Genomic DNA, 20026 nt, shown 5'->3' with positions numbered 1-20026 from the left:
ATCAGATTTTGTGAGCAGAGTATTGCCTGTGAGTGGGTTAGATATCGCTGCATGAAGATTGGCAGGGATAAAGATCAGTGACTAAAGTGTTTCCAGGCTTTCCTTTCAAATTTCATTCCATGAGGGATTCTGAAATGTATCCTCAGCAAGCACTATGTATCATTTGTGATTTTTAATATCCTCTTTGACTGTCATCCCTCATCCTGGTCCCTTTCCTGAATGTAACTACTATTTTCAGTTTGATATGATTCCAAAGTGTGGTTACACATAGTTTTGTATACATCTATGCTTCTGATTTCATTTATTTGGTAATTATTTTTAGTATTATTTTAAATTTTTATGTTTTATTTGTTTTTAGTTTTGGAGGAGTATTAACTTTTATATGTAGAATCATGTTTCTTACAGTATTAATTAATTCTAGGATGATTAAGCTTTATAATTATTTTTCTGTAATGAGATAACGGTACTTTTGCATATTTTATAGCCCGAAATTCTGAAAAATGCCTTAGCACATGAATCAGAAAACCTGTGTTCTCTTCATGACTTCGTCTCAACTGAATTCTTGGCTTACTTTACACTGAGTCTTAGCTTCTTTATCTGCAGAATCATAAGGTCAGACCTATTCAATTCTGTAGCAACTGTACTTTATTGATTTCTGGAGGTTGTGTGAAAGTGTTAAAGGGTTACTAAAAGAGGTAAACTAGGGTATCTGGGTGTGGGCTAGAGTGGACAACAGGGGGTTCAATGAATCTAACTCCTGTGTGTCTACTATACAATTTGAAATATGTTTTAAATACCCCACTGCTTTAATAAAAAAATAAAAATAAAAACCACTAACATCAAATTATCTCTAAGACTTTATTGAAGATCTATTTTAGAATCTTTAGCTTTCTTCACATTAATAGATGGCAATCTCCCAATAAATCGTGATTATTTAAGAAACTATATGGAGTAATGAGGGCTTCCCTGGTGGCTCAGATGGTAAAGAATCTACCTGCAATGCAGGAGAGTCAGGTTAGATCCCTGGGTCAGGAAGATCCCATGGGGAAGGCAAGGCAATGGCAACCCACTGCAGTATTCTTGCCTGGATAATGTCATGGACAGAGGAATCTGATAGGCTGTAGTCCATGGGGTCACAAAGAGTCAGACACGACTGAATGATTAACACGTTCACTTCACTTTTCATGCAGTAATGAACAAATTGTGTTTTCTATCCAGGCTCAATCATTTCATCTTTAAAGAAGCTAAATAGAAAGTAGACAACATGTAACAGACAAAGAGGGTATACCCTCCTCTTGAAACTCCAACCCCTGGTCGTCTCCTATGATTTTGGGATGCTGTTTTTCTCTAAGCCTTATTCCAGGCTTCACTATGGATGTCAAGTTCCTCAAAACTACTCCTGCTACAGAAATTCTTGAATTTTGCAGTCGTGACTAGAGATCAGTGGTTCAGTCCTCTCCAGTTACATGTGGGGAAATAATTTACTCATTTCCAGTTTGCTTAATTTTTAGTCACCATGTGAGTTTGAGGCTCCTACCATGTATAGAAAAAAAAAAAAACTCATAAAATATCCTTATATCATGACTCCCAGAGAACAGCTTCCATAATTTAATTTAGGATAATTAATCATTTTAATATCAGGGAATCAAATAAATCCTATTTTCACCACTAAATGACTAACTAGTTGTTTATACTTCCAGAATACATTTTTTTCATAATTTTTTTTTCATTTTTTTCATAATTTTCACTGTATGTTCTGATTGAAGGACTAGGAAGACTGATTTACATTGGCTTCATTTGATAAATATTTTACTTATTTTTGCCTATTTCCAGGCAAGATAATCACAGTGCTCCTTTAGTCAAGCAGCATGCCATGTGAGAGTGAAGTGAAGCACTCTGTCAGAAATAGCAATGCTGATGAGCAGTTGCAGGTTAAATTCATTTTCTGATAAAGATTCTAAAGCAAGGAGTATACATCTGGATGTCCTTTCATGTCTGGTACCATTCAGTCTTCACAAGCAAAAGAATAAGCTGCAATAGTCCCTAGAGCCAGCAATGCCTTTAGAGTCTTGGTTTATTAGCTGCTTAGGCTCAGGGTCCTCATCCAAATAGAAAATTGACTTTAGAATGATAATTGGCAGATGTCATAAACAGTGGTGGTTCCTCACTGGGCAAGAAGGTGATCTACATTCTGGAAGCTCTGTTAGAAAATGCTGTTGTTTTCCAGACAAACTATTCCATCTTCCTATAACGAGCACAAAGCTTAAATGGACAAGCCACCTTGTGTCTGTATGAAGCTGGCTTTGGAGACTAAATGCCCAAGTTTGAATCCAGTCCCTGGTCATCATTGCTGTGTGGTATTGGCAAGTTGCTCTTCCTCTTTAAGTCTCAATCTCTACATCTGTAAAATGTAGATCGGCCCAGTACTTAACTCATAGGGTATTATGAGGATTAAATGAGCTAATCCTTACAAAGTGCTTGTCAGCTCAGGGTGTGGGATGTTTTAAGCATTCGGTGAATGTCCACTATTATTATTCATAAAATATTTGGCACAGCCAGTTATGAGTGTAGCATGTTGGAGCATATGGGGATGTGACCTCAGCATGGTCATGAAAGCTTTGCATTGGATCAGAAATGCCTGGGGATTAGGATCATGTCAAAAGAGAGAACCCTTTAAAAAGCTGAGCAGACGTCCCTTTCTCCTAAATTTGTCTGTATCCTTATAACTGATAAATGCATATTATGTTTTGCATTACTCTATTTGTACATAATATTAGTAGATTAATGCATAATACGTTTTACATACACATTTGTATGCGTGCTTCCTAATTTCTCTTATATTTCTGCCTCAGCATTATTCCTGTCTGACTCAAACCCAGCAGGGAATCCTGAAATTTTCTTGCTCCCTCATCCTCCAAAAAGAAGCGCATAAAAAGAGAATAATGTGAAATTTCTCAAATGATAGCTTCTGGTAATAGAGGAAAAGGTCTCAGGGTGTTCAATCAGCAACATTGTTTGAGCACCTTTTGAACACCATGGAGAAGCTACAGTGGTGAAGGGAGAGACAGAAGGGTAAGCATAAATGCAGCTTGTTGTCTAGTCACTGGCCATCAGGTGAGACAGGAGTAGACCTAGGTGAGGGTAATGCATGGCAAATATGGAAAGTAACGGAAGAGAGTATTCAAGTGAGTTATGTGGGATATAAAGGAGAGTCATCCCATTCAGCGGAGGGCTGTGAGAAGGCTCAATAAAGGAAGGGATATTTGAGTCCAGCCTGAAAGTATATGAGTGAATTTTGATGGGGAAAAAAAAAAAGGTAAAAGGATAAATGTAAACTAGCCCTGCCTTCAGAGAAGGTAGTCTATTAGCTCTGAACACTTTGAGCGTTGACATTTAGGACAGCATAGACAGGTATGGGATGTTGTAGAAGAAACAATAAAGACTGCCAGTCAGCTGGCGTTGTCAGGAGAGGCATCCAGGGAAAGGAAAAGATGATAAGGATTGTGTGTCCTCTGCCCGCCCCACCACTGTCTCTTGTGCAGTGGGTGTTGTATTTGCAAAGACAGGGAAGGGTAAGTGCGGCTGCCCCTATGAAAAGGAGTGAGTAGAGTTTCTCCTGGACTATTGCAACAAGATCTAGCCAGTGCAAAGATGGCAATGCTCTGCCCCAGACATGGAAGGAGACCTGAAGTGGAGGGCACAGATAAGAGACAGTGAGGACAGACAGTCCTCTGTGTGTGTCAGAAGGAACTCGTGGACATCACCTTATTAAGGAAATTACTCTTCCCTGTACCTATGCCCCAAAAAGCTGAGCAGCAAACCTCTGACTAAGTTAATTTGCACTCCCTTTTTTAAGCAAAATACTCTGGGTATTAGTACCAATTTGGGTTATTTTTATATTCACTTAAACTGAACTGGGAGATATTTCAGAGGTAAGGGTAACTCCTTTCTTTAATGTTAAATATAATAGATCTTTACTTACTGTAGAAATGTGTGTGGGTGGCAATGTCTTCTATTCTGTATCACCACTTTCCCACAGAGCAATATGCTTGCAGTTATAGTCAGATACATTCCAGTTTCTTAGCTACCCTGTGTGACTAGAGACATCAAGAATACAGTGCAATGCAGGGAACTATATTCCATATCCTGCGATAAAACCATAATGGGAAACAATGTGTGTGTGTGTGTGTGTGTAATTGAATCAGTTTTTTAATACAGCAGAAATTACCGCAACATTGTAAATCAACTATATGTCAATAAAATAAATTAAAAGAATGCAGTGTGATGATACAAGGAAGAGAATGATGGCAAAGAAAGACCAGGAAGATGAGAGAGGACTTTCACAGCTTATTATTTAACAACACATAAGTACTGTCCCTTCCATTAAAAAAAAAAAAAACCACTTCTTTTTTATTACAAATTAAAGAACATTCCAAATACTGTGACATATGGCAGAGTGGAAAGTATCTGTATAGTACATTGACATGCCTCCCCCAATCATGTTGTTTAACCCCCTTTCCTCTGATTCTGCAGGTTAATCTGAAAAGCTCAGGGAATCCAAGAAAACAGAGGGAAGCTTGTTCAGCTCTGGATGCACCATAATGTCTCAGCAGCACTTTTAAATTATATGTTTAGGCTGACAGGAAAATGTATTTCAGGACAGAATCCTTAGAAAGCAGGAGACAATTTCCTTCAGCTCCACGTCATCGTTTGATGTAGATTGCCTATTATATTCTCGAGGTATTATGAAAAATGGATTGGGAGATATTTTCTTGACAGTGGGTAGACTAATGGAATCTGGTGACTGTATTTAAAATGTGCAGGGGTTTGTTATAACATGGTAATAGAAATATCAATTGCACTGACAGGTTAAAAAAACCTGTCAATGAATGATAATGAAGTTATTTAAATGTCGACTCACTCGCAAACATTTTCCAAACCCTAAATTATTCTCACTGCTGTAACCTCATGCATCCTAAGTTCCGCAGGAGCGGAGTCTGTGATGTAGCCAGTGCACCTTTGCCTCTGGAAGCTATTTTTATGCCACCAAATGCACCAGGAACAGTGGAGATGGCTGCTCTTAATGATTTTAGGAAAGAAACAAAACATAGAAGCCGCAGACACTTGATTTAGAGTTAAACAGTGTTCCACTTTCAGGACACTCTCATTTGAGCTGATTTGAGTGATGCCTTAATTTTTCTTGTCCCTGGACTTCTCTCTACAGCTTAAGTCTTGGTTTTGTGACCTTGGCATTATGGCATGGTGTGTCTGGGAGAGAGTATCTTCCCTCTCTGGGGCCTGGAAGTGGAGAAGGAAGGAGTCAAGTTATGTGAATACTTTCTGAAAGCCTTTTTGAAGAAGTAGCCTAGCTCATCCTCAATTCAAAGAGGGTGTCCATCAGGCTTCATGCATTCATTCACCCTCTGTGTGTAGAAGGCACCTGCTGTGTACCAGCATTGTCCTGAGGACTGGGGAAATGAACAGAGATGTGTACTTCCCTATGGTGCTTACAGTGGTCAGGTTATAAATGCCAGGCAGAGGTTGCTACATTAAAAAGTAGAGGAGCATAGAACATGCTGATCACCCTAGTCCCACTTCAGCCTGCAGAGCCCATTGTATCTGCTCATAACAAGGACTTCAGTGATTCTTGCCTGAATAGGTGAGCTTCTTAATTTTGACTTCGTGGAAATCCAGTGGGCCACATGAAAAGAGCAAACATCTGTGAAGTCAGTCAATCAGCCCAATCAATTAGGTTCCACAAGTGTCTGGGGTACTCTTCTGAGAGCTTGGAAGACAGCAGTCCACAAGACATCTTTCCTACCCCCATGGAGCCTGTATTCTGGTGGGAGAATTTTATTTTTTACAATAAAAAATAAGTAAAAATCTTTCAGATGTGGGTAAATACTATGAAGAGAAAATAAAAGAGGCTAAGGAGGAGCAGTATACTAGGAGGGGGGTCGCTGAAGGAAGTGAGGGGCCATCTGTCAGGGTATCTAGATAAAGAGCTCTCCAAGTACAAGAATAACAAGGCAGGAGTGAGCAGGAATAAGGGATAGAGGGGAAAAGGAGGGGTACTAGGAATAGGAATCTCAGGATTATATTGCAGTCCTATTGGATACAGAAGTCAGTATTATTTGTCTATAGCAAGTCTGGAGTTTGTATGGAGACTAGGACAGTGACTGGTTACCCACCTGTGAGCTCCTAAGTCCCATCCTGTTTGACTTCAAATCGTTGCTCTTGCCATTCAGCTATGGTGTCTTGGTCATCTTCATGAGCCATCATCACATCATTAACAGGTTGACCCATTCACCTTGTCCATATTTCTAGCCTCCCCAGGAGCCTAAGTGGGCCACATCAAGGCACACTTTCTTTGTGCATCATTGTGAGAGTTTCTGGTTAGAATTTTCTTGATATGGCTTCTGACAGGTCCTTTGGATTTTTACTAAGTATGAAGAGAATCCAGGTTTGGGCCTACCCCATGGGGAACTTCTAATAATTTCAGTTCATATTCCTTTTGTAAAACTAGGTTTTGTAAATACATTTCCTTTTTCCTCTTGTAGCTTTTGAGAGAGGAAATGTAGCATGAGGTTAAAGATACAGCCCTTAGTGAGTGTTCCACCTGCAAGGTCTGTGGCCTTAGTTAAGTAGGTTGGTTATACATGTGGTCCTTCCTTATCTAGAGCATGTGACTAATACCAGTGTCCCTCTCATAGGATTCTGAAGGAGCTGAAGAGCTTAGCTCACATTGTAAGCACCCAATAAATGTACATTTATAATATCTGTTAGGATTCTTAAATGTAATAGTCTATTCAGCAGTGGAATCCTGACAGTTGTTATAGAAGCAGAGTGCAGAATCTTTTATCAAGTTCTTACCCTTACCTCTCTGATCCAAGTTCTGCACAAAACTACTAAAATTTACTCTTCAAAATATGATAGGCTAAATGTGATTACATTTTAAAATAGTAATAGCTTCACGAGATAGTCTTATCTTCTAAGCAAACTAACTCTAACTCATTTTCAGTGATTGAGATTTTCCTTGAGGATTCACATGATGGGTTTTAGTGAATGTCGACTAAAGAATACTAAAAATCATCAAGAAAAAGAATGAGTGATAAAATGAGTAACAAAAGCTATAATTTGTAGATGGTTTATTACATACCAGCCATTGTGCTCAGCACTTTTTATGGATTAATTTAGTTTACAAATGATTCTGCGCTTATTTATTATCTCATTTGATGATATAAGATTATGGTAGAGGAAATCCAATCACACATTTTATTTTTGCCACTCCTCGTGGAAACTAGCAGTGCCGATGTTCATCCCTTGGAGACTGTCATCTCAAAGAGTTCTTGGAAGGCAGGGGCCATGCCTTGAATGTGGTTTCTCCACCCCTCAGAGAAGCTCTTCTCAGCTCTAGGCATATAGTAAATACTTAAATAAAGACATGCTTTCGAATGTTCTAAAAGTCACTATTTAAGATGTATTTGTAGAAAAGGGTAAAGATTAAGGATCAAACACAAGAGTCTGCAGTCCTTGATTTAATCATTTGCTATTTATTTTCCTGAGGCACTTATTTTTTAAGCTTTCAGTATCTTCCAGCACAGAATAGGTGTTGACAGAAGCTATGTTTTTAATCTGTAAGCCAACTTATAAACACAACCTGAAAAAATGCTTGCTTTGGAATGTTTTAAAAAATGGTACAATTGGAGGTTTCAAGGCTGCTTATGTTGCATCTTAAATATGTCTGTGTATGGTGCCTATTTTTAAGATTGTTTCCTTTTTGCCTTCACATCAGCAGTCACTTTATAGTTAGTATAACTGGCATTTCTCTTGGCAAATTTGATTTGTTTTAAATATTTTTATTGTTCTCCTTTTCTTATGAAACCAAGAGCCATTATCGTTGTTTGGCTTTTTTTTTTTTTTTTTTTCTGGTCTTTCATATTGTTTCCCAAAGTGTGTTGTTCAGAAGACTAATCTCATTAGATATCTCTCACGAATGGATCCTATAATCAAATATGTTTTGAATATGCTTCATGAAATATGCATGTAAGAGGTTCACAGTGTATATTAGAATAATAAAATTTATGTATGTATGTAAGAATAATAAAAATTCTAAGTTCTGAAGTTAAGAAACATTAAATTTTGCCTAATCAAGTGTTTCCTAACATTTTTTTGATCTCGGATAATACTCCTCTCCCCTGTATCTAGAGATGACACTTAAAATATTTAACAGCTAGTGCACAGGCTCCACAGCCAGCCTGCTGCTCAACTGTCTGCCTCTTCTCTGTTCTTTCCGAGCCCATGTCCCTAGGAGACTGAATTTCCCACATTTGACTGTGCAGGCATGACTGGAAGCATCTGTTGGCTGTGAAGGGGAGTTTGGGTTTGCAGACGGACCCTAGGAATTGCCTTCCAGGGTGCAGTACCTCCTCCAAGGTCACTCTCTCCTCCGCAGGGGCTCAGGCTGACTGTCATAGGCAGGGGCATTCAGAACAGGTGCTGGAGCAAGTGTCTCGGGTCACACAGTGACACTCTGCTGTTGCAGCCCTCAATCTTTCGGTTGCTGGGACTGCAAGGAGATCTGGGCGTTTTCCAAGGAGAGGCCCTGGTGATGAAGCTGGTAGGAGTAGCCTCTCAGAGAATGTGGTGCAGTAAACTCTTTGCCAACTGGTTCGCCATCATCGAGTGTCTTCGCTCCTGTATCCCTGTACCGGTGTATCCCAGCTGGTTGGTTGTTTTACTGATGAAACTTGCCGACACTCTATGTAATTCTGGTTCTGTGGGACAGCCACAAACAACTGCTTGTCTGTGACATTTGGGGTATATGGAAATACATCAGTTTTTTTTTTCCCTCTTTCTATTAGTTACTATAATACCACAATGTTTAAACATTTAACTTGGCTTGAATTGAGAATTAACAAATTTTGATTCACTTTTTGAGTTTTGAAAAATCAAGGGGCAAAAATGGCACAAAAAGTAATGGCAGATACCTGAAGTTTCTGGGCTACTGATGTTATAATAAGAGAAAAGTTCCCAGTAACATTGTAAATTATCTGAAAAGAAGTAATTCATGTAAATCTGAATTAGTCACTCCATTATCATCTTTCACACTTGAATTTCAGTTAAATGTGCACACACACACACACACACACACACACACACACACAGAGTTTGCCCTTGTAGTTGTAGTTTGTGTTTTGAATGTAAAAATATTCTTTGAGTAGCTCAGAGATTGAGTTGATAGAAATTATGGGAAACTAATTTTCATGCTTTTATAAACTGATCCCTGCTTCTCCTTTCTTTTATCCCACTAGAAAAACACAAACTGTTCTCTCATCCCCAACAGAGTTCTATCAATTTCTGCCTACCACAAAATTTATAAAATGTGGAAGTATTTGTACATTTAATCCTCGTCCCATCACCCCTCCATGGATTTTGCATCTATGTTTTTTGTTCTTGAACTTGTATCATTCAGAATACAAATAGAAAAAGTTATCCAATAAAAGGAGCTAGAGAAAGACTAGTTAAATTTTGGAGATAAGCGAGTCTCAGTAAGAAGAGAAAGCTGACTCAGTAAAACCATGGTAAGAGTGGGAAAAACTGGTCAAACACCAGGATTAGACTGAGTAAGGAAAGAAGCCTCAGATATTTCTTAGAAAGTAGGAGGAATTTTCATGTCCAGATGAGTCTGATGAGAAAAAAAAAATGTGGAAGGAGAATTTAAAGAAGTTTGTCGTGGTTAATAGATAAGCTCTTCTGTGAAGAGATTAGGAATATTCTTCAAATATTCTTGGTTATTAAGCAAGCATTTGTTTGATTGGGCTAAAGTCCAGACTGGTCTTGAGGAAATCTAGTTATATATTTGGATTACATAAGGTGACTTCTAGTTTTTGATGCTCTGACTATAGCTGACCCCTGAGCAACACAGATTTGAACTCTATGTATAGCCACTTATACACATTTTTTTTTTCAGTAGTAAATACTGTAGACTCTACTACATGTGGTTGAATCCTTGGATGCAGATGTTGAGAAACTGTGTATATAGTGGGCCAGTGATAAGTTGTATGCTGATTTTTGACTACAGGAATTGTTGGCACCCCAACCCCCTTATTATTCAAGTATCAACTCTACATTGCTTTTCTAAAACCCTACCCATTTTCCATTTTCAAGATCCATAGTCCTTCTGAGAAACTTTTCATAATACCCCAATCTTCAGTGATTTGGAGTGTAATCTAAATTCTATAAAGTATTGTCTATATTTACTTGCTTATAATTTGTGTATATAATATTATGTATTATAGTCTAATATCATCTATATTTATCTATCTTATATAAACATTTTTTGGTAAAGAGCTCCCTGTATTTCTAGCCATAGTAAATTCTTAACTCCTTAATTCCTAGCTAATATGTTTTATAGCTTTCTAGCTCTGGTGCCTGATCCAGAGTAGGCTTTTAATGTATGACATTGAGGTTGATAACAGAAAACTCTTCTATTTTATCTTTATGGTGTATGGAAATATGAAACTTTTCTCATATCATAAATAAGTTTGAATAATTGCATTTTTGTGATTTTTCTGATTAAACCAACTTTATTTTCTGAGTCTTGTTAATTTTCATCTCTTTCGTTACATATAACACATTGCCACTTTCTTTTTCTGCCTTTCAAAGCTATTGGATTCTTGAAAGTTGGGGCTGTATCCTGGAACATAGCACAGAGCCTGGTTCATTTTAGAGGCTCTACAAATGTGAATGGATGAATTGCATTTTCTTTGGGAATCTCCTATATGTGTAAAGAAAGCTCCTATATGTGTAAAGTGACAGATTTTATATTTGTTCTGTTTAAATTAAAAAAAAAAAAAGCTGTGGTATAATGTAACACAGAGCTTAAAGTCAGAATACCTAGAGTCAAACTCTAACTGACTTTGAAAAGATCATTCATGTTCACTCAACCACTTTCTCCAAATACATATAATATTTCCTACTGAACTTGGTTGCAATGATGATCTAATAAGATGTGCAATGATGATCTAATAAGATGTACAATTCTGAAATACATAATAGACTTATATAGAGAAGGTGATTAAGGTCTGTTTATTCAGTCTGAATTAATAAGTCATTGACCAATGTCAAGAAAAGATGAGAGAATCTCCAAAAAAGACAGAGTCAGTGCCAAGAAGTAATATCCTCCCAACTCCAGGTGGCTTAACACTGGAAAAGGCCACTGAGTAGAACTGTGAAATTTCACTTACTATTAAGACATCTTCTTATTCTTAAATAATAAGAGAAGACTGAATGACCTTTGGAGGGACTAGCCCACCGTATATTCTATGACTCATGAAAGAAAACACAATTTGTAGATAAATCAGGAGAACCTACTTTTCCATTCTGCCAAAGATAAAGCAGAAGTTTGGAAATGTCAGATCTAAGTAAAAGGTCTTTATTTCTTAGTCTTGATTCAAGGGACACCCTCATTCTTAATCTTTGAAAATTAAACACATTCTCTATGCAATGCACGTACCTTAAGGAGCAGTGAGAGATGGAGTTTTAATTTTTACCAATTCAATTTAAATGCAAATGTTAACCACTCACATGATGCTACTGTGTACATAATTAAGCATCATTATATACTACATGAATCATTTAGAAACCTCTGGAGAGCCATTCTACTATGTAAAACATGCATTACACTGACAAGCAGGCAAATGACGTATACTTCTGTCCTCATTAATGCTCCTTTTGAATTATAGGTCAACCGATTATGGGACAACCTATGAGAAGCTGAATGATAAAGTTGGGTTGAAAACGATTTTAAGCTATCTCTACGTGTGTCCTACCAACAAGCGTAAGGTAAGAAGTGTGTATTCAGCATGCTGTTTATTCATGATGTGACTTTTGTCTTGGCTGGCTCACCTCTCTAAACCACCTAAAAATCCATTACAGTTAAGCTTTAAGAGATATAAAGATGAGTTGATGGATGTTAAGGTGGTAAAATGTCTGACACATCATAATTTTCAGATCAGCAGCTGTGAATGTAGGAGAGAGAGAGGCAGATATATCATTATCATTTCCAAAAGGCAGCTATAGGGAATGTCCTGTTGTGTGGATGTTCCAGACTCTTACAAGAGCTCTGACCAGTCAGTGGCAGGAATCAGAATGAAGCTTGACAAAACAAAAGAAAAAATAGGATTTTCATGCAATGTCCACCTCTATTCCCTTGACATGGAATAAATAGATTGACTAGAATTGAAGTGAATGCATTGTCCTTAGCAGGTTGGAAGTTTCATTTCTAAAGTTTATTCAGATTGCACACAAATGTCTTGTTGGAGGCAATGCTGGAAGGAACCCTGAAGATCATCATATACCACATACTAGTTTTACAGATGAGGAAACTAGAGTTCAAAGAAAGGAAATCACTTACCTCCGTCACAGAGTTATAGGCACAGTGGGACAAGAATCCAGATTTCTTGTTTGGCGATCATCCTGTTTCCACTGCATTATACTGCCGTCATGATGAGAAGTTATTTATTCTTCAGTGAAAAGTGAAAGTGTTATTGCTCAGTCGTGTCCAGCTCTTAGCAACCCCATGAATGCTCCTCTGTCCTAGGAATTCTCCAGTCAAGAATACAGGAGTGGGTAGCCATTCCCTTCTCCAGGGTATCTTCTCGACCCAGAGTCTCCAGCTTTGCAGGCAGATTCTTTACCATCTGATACATCAGGGAGCAGTCATGAAGATAGGGTTTATTTATTCTTCAGAGAGGGATGTTATTTTCTTAGGAAGAAAATAATATTTGCTTTTAAATGAGAAAGACCTATTTGTTTTAGGAGGAGAGTGGTACATTCATTGTCTGGTTTTAAAAATTTGCACTATCAAATTCTGACATGTAATTTCTAAGTATTATATAAGTTAAATGAATAGATAAAAATATCTATCAGGAAATTGAAAAAGGTTGTTCATTTATCCCAAGCCATGTTCTGTTGGTAGCCCTGATACCTATGTTCTCATATCAGATCTGTCAATAGGTACTATCATTGACCTTGAGCAGGTAGGTACTACATTTTGTCATCTGGCCTGTGGAAGGTGGATTAGTATATCTGTAAACAGTCATCCTCAGCTCTAACTGTATATTCAGAGCAATGAGCATCGTAGAGTGTGCAAACCTCTGCCCTATCCCTGTTGCTCTGGCTTAGGGCTCAGGGAACTATATCTTGTCCAAGTTCCTCAGGTGCTTCTGGTATATATCTGGGTTTAAGAACCGCCTAGATAGGGTGTAATATTTCTTCTGGCTCTAAACATTTCAAGTTTTTCCGTTGGAGCGGCATAATTTTCCATTGTGCATAGACTCTGAAGTCAGATGGCTTGAGTAAAAACCCAGCTAAGCCAATTAACAAGTATATAACTAAGGCGATTTACTTAATCTCTCCTAGCACAGTGTCATCAAATTGAAAATAAGGATAATTATAGTACCTACCTCAGGAAGAAAGTTTTAAGGACTACATTAACTAAGGCACTTCAAGTGTTTAGCACAGAATAGCTAAGGCCTTATCGTATTTTCTCTTCGCTTTATTCTCCTTTGCTCATCTTTCTTCTCTTCCTCCATCAAATAATTACTGGAAATAAGTAGTGATCATCCTCTATAAATATCAGTGTTTAGTAGACTTTCTGCAATGATAGAAATGTTCCTTTAAGCTGTCCAGTGCTATAGACTCTACGCACTTGGGGCTATTACTTAAATTATGGCTAGTGTGCCTGTGGAACCAGATTTTATATTTAATTTCATTTTAGTTAATTTGAATGTAAATAGCCACATGTGGCTGTTGGCCACAGTATTGGGCAGCACAGTTAAATAATGTCAGCCTCACAAATTTAGAGATTTACCCTGAACGTTCCTATCTTGCCCTTCGTGACTGATGACTGGTCCAGCATCAACAATTACATCTAAACAATTTTGATCTGTTGTATACAGTCTTAAATTGAGGAGCTGAACTTATATCCTTTATTTTTTATAATGAGATTTATCTGTGTTTGTTGGCTTTGAATCAATTCTTGTAATCTCTATTGATTTTTCCTCTAGTTCACACTTTTAGTAAATTTTACTTAACAATCAACCAATTGTAGGCACCATGAGATATAGAAAGAAATAAGCCAGCTTTCCACCCTCAGAGATCCTGTATTCTAGTAGTAAATGCAGTATGACTTTTTTCTGTAACTAAGAAGTCTCTGACTCTGCTTCCACCTAGCAGGTGTCTTTGGGTGAGTCGTTTACATTTGTAAAGTGATACAGTCAAAATAAAGGAATTTACATCTAGAAGAGACCTTAGAATTGTTCTGATCTAGGGATAGTCTCTGCTTTATTAATGCCATTAGAAAGGAATATGGTTTTAAAAGTCACATGTCAAGTACTGAATGTCAGCATAGGCTTTTCTGTAGCAGCAGAGTACATGGGAGTGACCTGAAAGCTACAAGATTGTTAGCAGGAACGGGACTTGCAGAATGAGATCTCAAGTCCAAAGGTAGCTCCTAAAGCTAGAAGGAAAGCTTAGACGTAATACAGAAAGGAGCCCTGCCATCGAACCTTTTGATGTCAATATATCAATGTCAATCAAGGTGCATAGTTAACGATAGTTACTCGCAGGACTTTCAAAAAGATATTTGGCTATGGGCATTTAGCTGAAATTAAAACCCGGCTATTCCTTTTTCCAGAGAAAAAGAAACTGTTGCGCATGACTCTGAGAACAGCTTTCTCAGTGCAGATTCCCTTCCAGAAGCAGAGGCAGGCCTGAGCTGTTTAAATCACGATGTTTATGGGTGAACCTAAGAGAAGGGATCTTTTCCTCTACAGATAAATGAGGCTTTCAGGGTCACTTTCTGAGATGCTGATAGATTTAAGAAATATTGGAGGACGATGAAGGTCTTTACAATGGTGCAAAAATCAATAAAGTTGACATAGCAGTATATTTGTGTTCAGTTTTTCTACTTATGAGGTGAATTTATCACCATGAAATATGGACTCTTCCCCCCCAAAGGGACATACTTGAACCAAAGAGATAGTACCTGCCCAACATTTTACAGTGTGAATATATTTCCCCCAATCAATGAGAGTTTATGTTTTTTTTTTAAAAAAAAAAGCAGCAGAAGAAGAAAAGAAATATCAGGCTATATTAATTATGCAGGACAAAGGCATTCAGGTTTGCTCTGATTCTCCTAGGACTTCTACATCCTCCAGTGAAAAGGCAGTCTCCTTTTAAGGGTAGTATTAATTCTTTTAAGTCTCTGGGGTGCTGTCTAGCAAGTTAACATCTTTTGTACCAAATACTTCTCTCTCCTCTTCATATCAGTGAGAGCAATTGGAATAAAACTGACATCAGAGTAACTGTCTTACATTCCCAGGAACCCGTTTTGCCTTCCTGTTCTTCTTGCTATTTTTAGCAGCTTGTCAGGACAAGCACAGTTCTTCAATCAACATGTCTCCAGCAGTGGGCCTCATGTCCTGGCTTTCCAGGCAGCTTGTTAGGGGGCATTACTGGGAGCAGCCTCCCGAACAAAACAGGCCCATATTTACAGTTTAAATTGATGATCATTCATTGGCTGTTTCTCTGCAAGCCTGCTGTAATTTACAGCAGCTTTCCTTGGATTTGTCTGTTACAGTAAAAACTATAATCTCATCTTAGGTCAGTCTAGGCAACCTTAACTGACTGAGAGACATAGAAATCTGGCTCCCAGGTATTATCCTAGCTCAAACATCCTCTGTGTCAAAGCAGCTCGACACCTGGCCTCAGATATATGCTGCTGCTGCTGCTGCTGAGTCACATCAGTCGGGTCCGACTCTGTGCGACCCCATAGAGGGCAGCCCGCCAGGCTCCCCTGTCCCTGGGATTCTCCAGGCAAGAACACTGGAGTGGGTTGCCATTTCCTTCTCCAATGCATGAAAGTGAAAAGTGAAAGTGAAGTGGCTCAGTCGTGTCCGACTCTTAGCGACCCCATGGACTGCAGCCTACCAGGCCCCTCTGTCCGTGGGATTTTCCAGGCAAGAGTACTGGAGTGGGGTGCCATTGCCTTCTCCATCAGATGTATGAGGTAGGCTCAAAAGTCACAAGGGTGAGTATGCACAGGTGCCAGAGGAGAGGCAGGCTACCTATCTGTCACCATGACTCTAAGGGAACACACTCCCCCCTCCCAGTTTATGATAAATCCCAAGGCTTGCTGGATTCAGAAGTAATTTATTGGCTACCTATATATAATCTTCTGTGAGGAAAGATGATTTAACCTGTACCTGAAATGGACATCTGGGATGTAGAGGGTGATGGGAAAAAGTAATACAAATGTATCATAGAAAAAAAAAAAATCAATGCTGAAACCTAAGTCTTACTCTTATATTCCCACTGAGTTTATTTGTTTTCTGCCTAAAAAAGGAAAACTTCTTTATATTCCATGTGCATCTGTCCATAAAACCTTACCCATCACTCCCAACCAACCTTAGCTATGCTGCCTTCATGCAGTGTTGTAGAACATCTTCAAGGATTAAAGAATACAAAATCCTAAGTGGAATCCATCGGGAGAGAGAAGAAAAAAAGGTGTTTTGTTTGTTTTTTTTAAAACTCAGAACAGCCAATTCATTTAGTTGTTATATGCTTGTACTCTCTGTACAGTATGTTCCCAGCAAAGAAAAAACCTAGAGATTATTTGTTCTTTATGTTTCCTGTGCCCCCTGCATATCCCAGTTCCTTCTTCTTTCTGTGTTATCACCACTTAATTAATATTGTTCCTGCTGAGAGAGCCTTCCAAGACTTTCATCCTATAAATAGGATCCTGGCTCTCCAGAACACATTGATCATTCTTGCCGGTCTCTTGATACATGCCAACATGAAACACTGTTTGCATTTTTTCCAGATGTTTAGGTTTTAATTACCATACTGAATGTGGCACGTTCTAAATAAGCATGTGATTTTTGACTTGTTGCCTCTTCTTTTTACATCCTGGGCTTAATTCCTCTTGTCATTTGCTTGGGTGGTCTATAGCATGTATATATGTGACCTTTTCCTGGAGAAGGAAATGGCAGCCCACTCCAGTGTTCTTGCCTGGAGAATCCCATGGGCAGAGGAGCCTGGCTGGCTACAGTCCATGGGGTCACAAAGAGTCAGACATGACTGAAGTGACTTAGCACGCATGTGACCTTTTGGGATAGAAAAGAAGTGTGCTTGGCAGTGTCCTCAGCTTCTCTTAGGAAGAATGATGAAATTATTGAATCAGAGCCTAAAAGATGTTGGACTTTTTAAGTTGCTGCTTTTGTGTTTAACAGATAGGGAAACTGAGTCTTGAGAGTTTAGTATCTTGCCTGAGGCTGCATGAAGCTGGCAAATAAAGAACAAAGATGATTAAACCTTTAAGTGTTAGTCGTTCAGTCATGTCCCATTCTTAGCAGACCCCATGGACTGTAGCCCATCAGGCTCCTGTGTCCATGGGATTCTCCAGGCAAGAATACTGGAGTGGGTTGCCATTCCCTTCTCCAGGGAAATCTTCCCAACCCAGGGATCGGACCCAGGTCTCCTGCATTGCAAGTAGATTCTTTACTGTCTGAGTTAAGTGAAGTGAAGTTGCTCAGTCGTGTCCGACTCTTCGCGACCCCATGGACTGCAGCCTCCCAGGCTCCTCCGTCCATGGGATTGTCCAGGCAAGAGTACTGGAGTGGGTTGCCATTGCCTTCTCCAGTTAACTTCTCTGAGTTAAAATCATCCTCAAATGCCACCTACTCCATAAAACTGAATCAATTCCGCTAACAAAACTTTCTCACTCCCCCTGATCTCCCAGGCATCTGCTTCTGTCCAGCACTTCTCGCTCCTGATTACAATTGTTCTTGACCCTGTGTAATCACCCCTTTAGAATGCAGAGTCCAAAAAAAAAAAAAAAAAGGAAAAATAGAATGCAGAGTCCTCGATGGGCTATTGCGACTTGATCCACTTTCTTGTCTCTAACAATCAGAGCACAGGGTTTTGGGTTCCAGTCATGTCCAACATGTGGCTGAGGATTTGAATTGAACTTAGGTGGGTTTTGGACTCTGAGGCTGGATCTTGAAAAGAAAAATACAGTGTGAAACTAGCTTTGACTCATTTATTTTCTCTAATTATAAAATTAATTTTTCGATGTGAATAAATGACAGTTAAAAGGAAAAAAAAAATCCCTGTAGGTTTTAATAATTTCTAAGTCATAGTTTTATCTTTTTTATAATTTTATATATAATTTTATCTTTTCTAGCCAAGAAGAGCATGATTAATATTTAAAATTCCAGGACTTTGCATAGCACTCACTTGGCATTATCTGGTGAGGCCGAGGGGAGCAAGTGTATTGTATAATACATCAAAGGGGGTGCGTGGCATTTCCCTTGGCAGACAGGCAACACTTGCTCATTCTACCCTAACTCTTTTATCTGTCCCTTTGTACACAAGATCATGCATTTGCCTCTAATCTTTTAAAAAATAATGTATGTTTCATTCATAAAGAAGTACAACGCATGAATCCAGAAACAGAACGGAAGTTGTATTTTCCAAACTTCAGTAGAAGTGACTTTTCTGTAGGTTTTTTTTTTCTTTCTTTTTTTGAAACAAATACTAGCTTGCCTGCATTTAGCCTGGGCAATGATGGCTAAAGGGAGTAAGGGAGAGATTGCATCCTTTGATCCTTCCTGGGTATAGCTGAGTGTTTATACTGTTTCAGTCCATCAAACATTGTTCTGTTCTTTTCTTGAGCCTTCAAAAATCAAATCCAATCCAAGAAAGCATGCCATATCTACATTTTTTTTCCTCTGGGTGATGTTCCAACAGTCGTCCAAGCCCCTGGGTTTCAAATAAGCTACAGAATAATAAGTGTAAAGTGCTCTGAAATGGGCAGAGCGCCAGGAGCAGTGCCCACCTGCAAACTCCCCTGTCACGCCAAGGTGGCCCTGTGGGGCCCTCTGGGACTCCTGGGATCCATAGAACACAGTGGTAAGACAGAAACAAGAAAAGAAAAAAGTGAAACCACTGATCTAAGCCATTCCCCCTCTGTATGTGGAACTACATGTGAAACAGCCATATACTTTGTACTATTTTATAGAAATCAAACCACTTATGATAACATTCATAGATTTAAAAATCTAATCAAACCAGTCTTTTTTATTTTAACACAGTGTGGTACAGAGTAGGTACACAGTTGGTTTTTATTGACTTTTATCTCTGTTTCTCTAACACTAATTTAAAAAGGAAATAAAAGAAAGGCAGATTTAGAATGTGCCTAGTTTTCCAGAACTTACCAGGTTAACTAGTAATTCACTGTTTTATTTCATGAAGCTTTAAGTAGCAATGCATATCATTTTGTTGTTCTTAGAAAGAAGCTTCTTGCATAATTAAGATCACATATTTGTTATTCCTCATTTGTAAGATGTTGTGTCTATCACATATAATAAGCATCTGATACATTAAATATTTATGAATCACTGATCTACAAGGAAACAACTAACATATCTGCATAAAGGTGAGTTTATAATGTTGATGCTATAATTCAGAGTTTTATTAGCCACATTAAAGTAACTAGCCAGATTTCAAACAAGTAGAATAGTTATAAGTACCCAGTAGTGAGTGTAGTGAAAGTTGCTCTGTTGTGTCCAACTGTGACCCCATGGACTGTAGCCTGCCAGGCTCCTCTGTCCATGGGATTCTCCAGGCAAGAATATTGGAGTGGGTAGCTGTTCCCTTTTCCAGGGAATCTTCCCAAACAAGGAATCAAACCCAGGTCTCCTGCATTACAGGTGGATTCTTTACCATCTGAGCCACCAGGGAAGCCCTATAAATACCCAGAGGTCAATCATTTCTAAGTTTAGGTAATGCCTTCTAGTTGACTTCAGGTGATATTTCTTTCCCAAAGTGGGGGAAATAGAACTCTGTCTTTTGGTGTTATTCCTTTTTAACATGTATTTAATGAGGGTAGAGATAGCCTGAATTAATCTTGAAATATAAAGTAAGAGTGATCTGGAAACTGCATGCTTCTTATACCAAT

At 38.5% G+C, this 20026-nt stretch overlaps 1 protein-coding gene across 5 annotated transcripts in view; it reads left to right on the top strand.

Annotated features, from left to right (window-relative positions):
- The window catches only part of SORCS1 (sortilin related VPS10 domain containing receptor 1), a 571188-nt gene that overhangs the window by 304950 nt on the left and 246212 nt on the right, over window positions 1–20026 (top strand). For all 5 annotated transcript variants that reach the window (XM_043926561.1, XM_043926559.1, XM_043926560.1 and 2 more), the window contains exon 3: window positions 11748–11847. In XM_043926561.1, coding sequence (XP_043782496.1) covers window positions 11748–11847 — 100 coding nt within the window. The remainder of the gene's footprint in view (window positions 1–11747; window positions 11848–20026) is intronic.

The sequence above is a fragment of the Cervus elaphus genome, chromosome 15, assembly GCF_910594005.1.
Source record: "Cervus elaphus chromosome 15, mCerEla1.1, whole genome shotgun sequence".
NCBI classification, from domain to species: domain Eukaryota; kingdom Metazoa; phylum Chordata; class Mammalia; order Artiodactyla; family Cervidae; genus Cervus; species Cervus elaphus.
The sequence above is the reverse complement of the archived record's forward strand: the minus strand, read 5'-3'. Positions and strand labels throughout refer to the sequence as shown.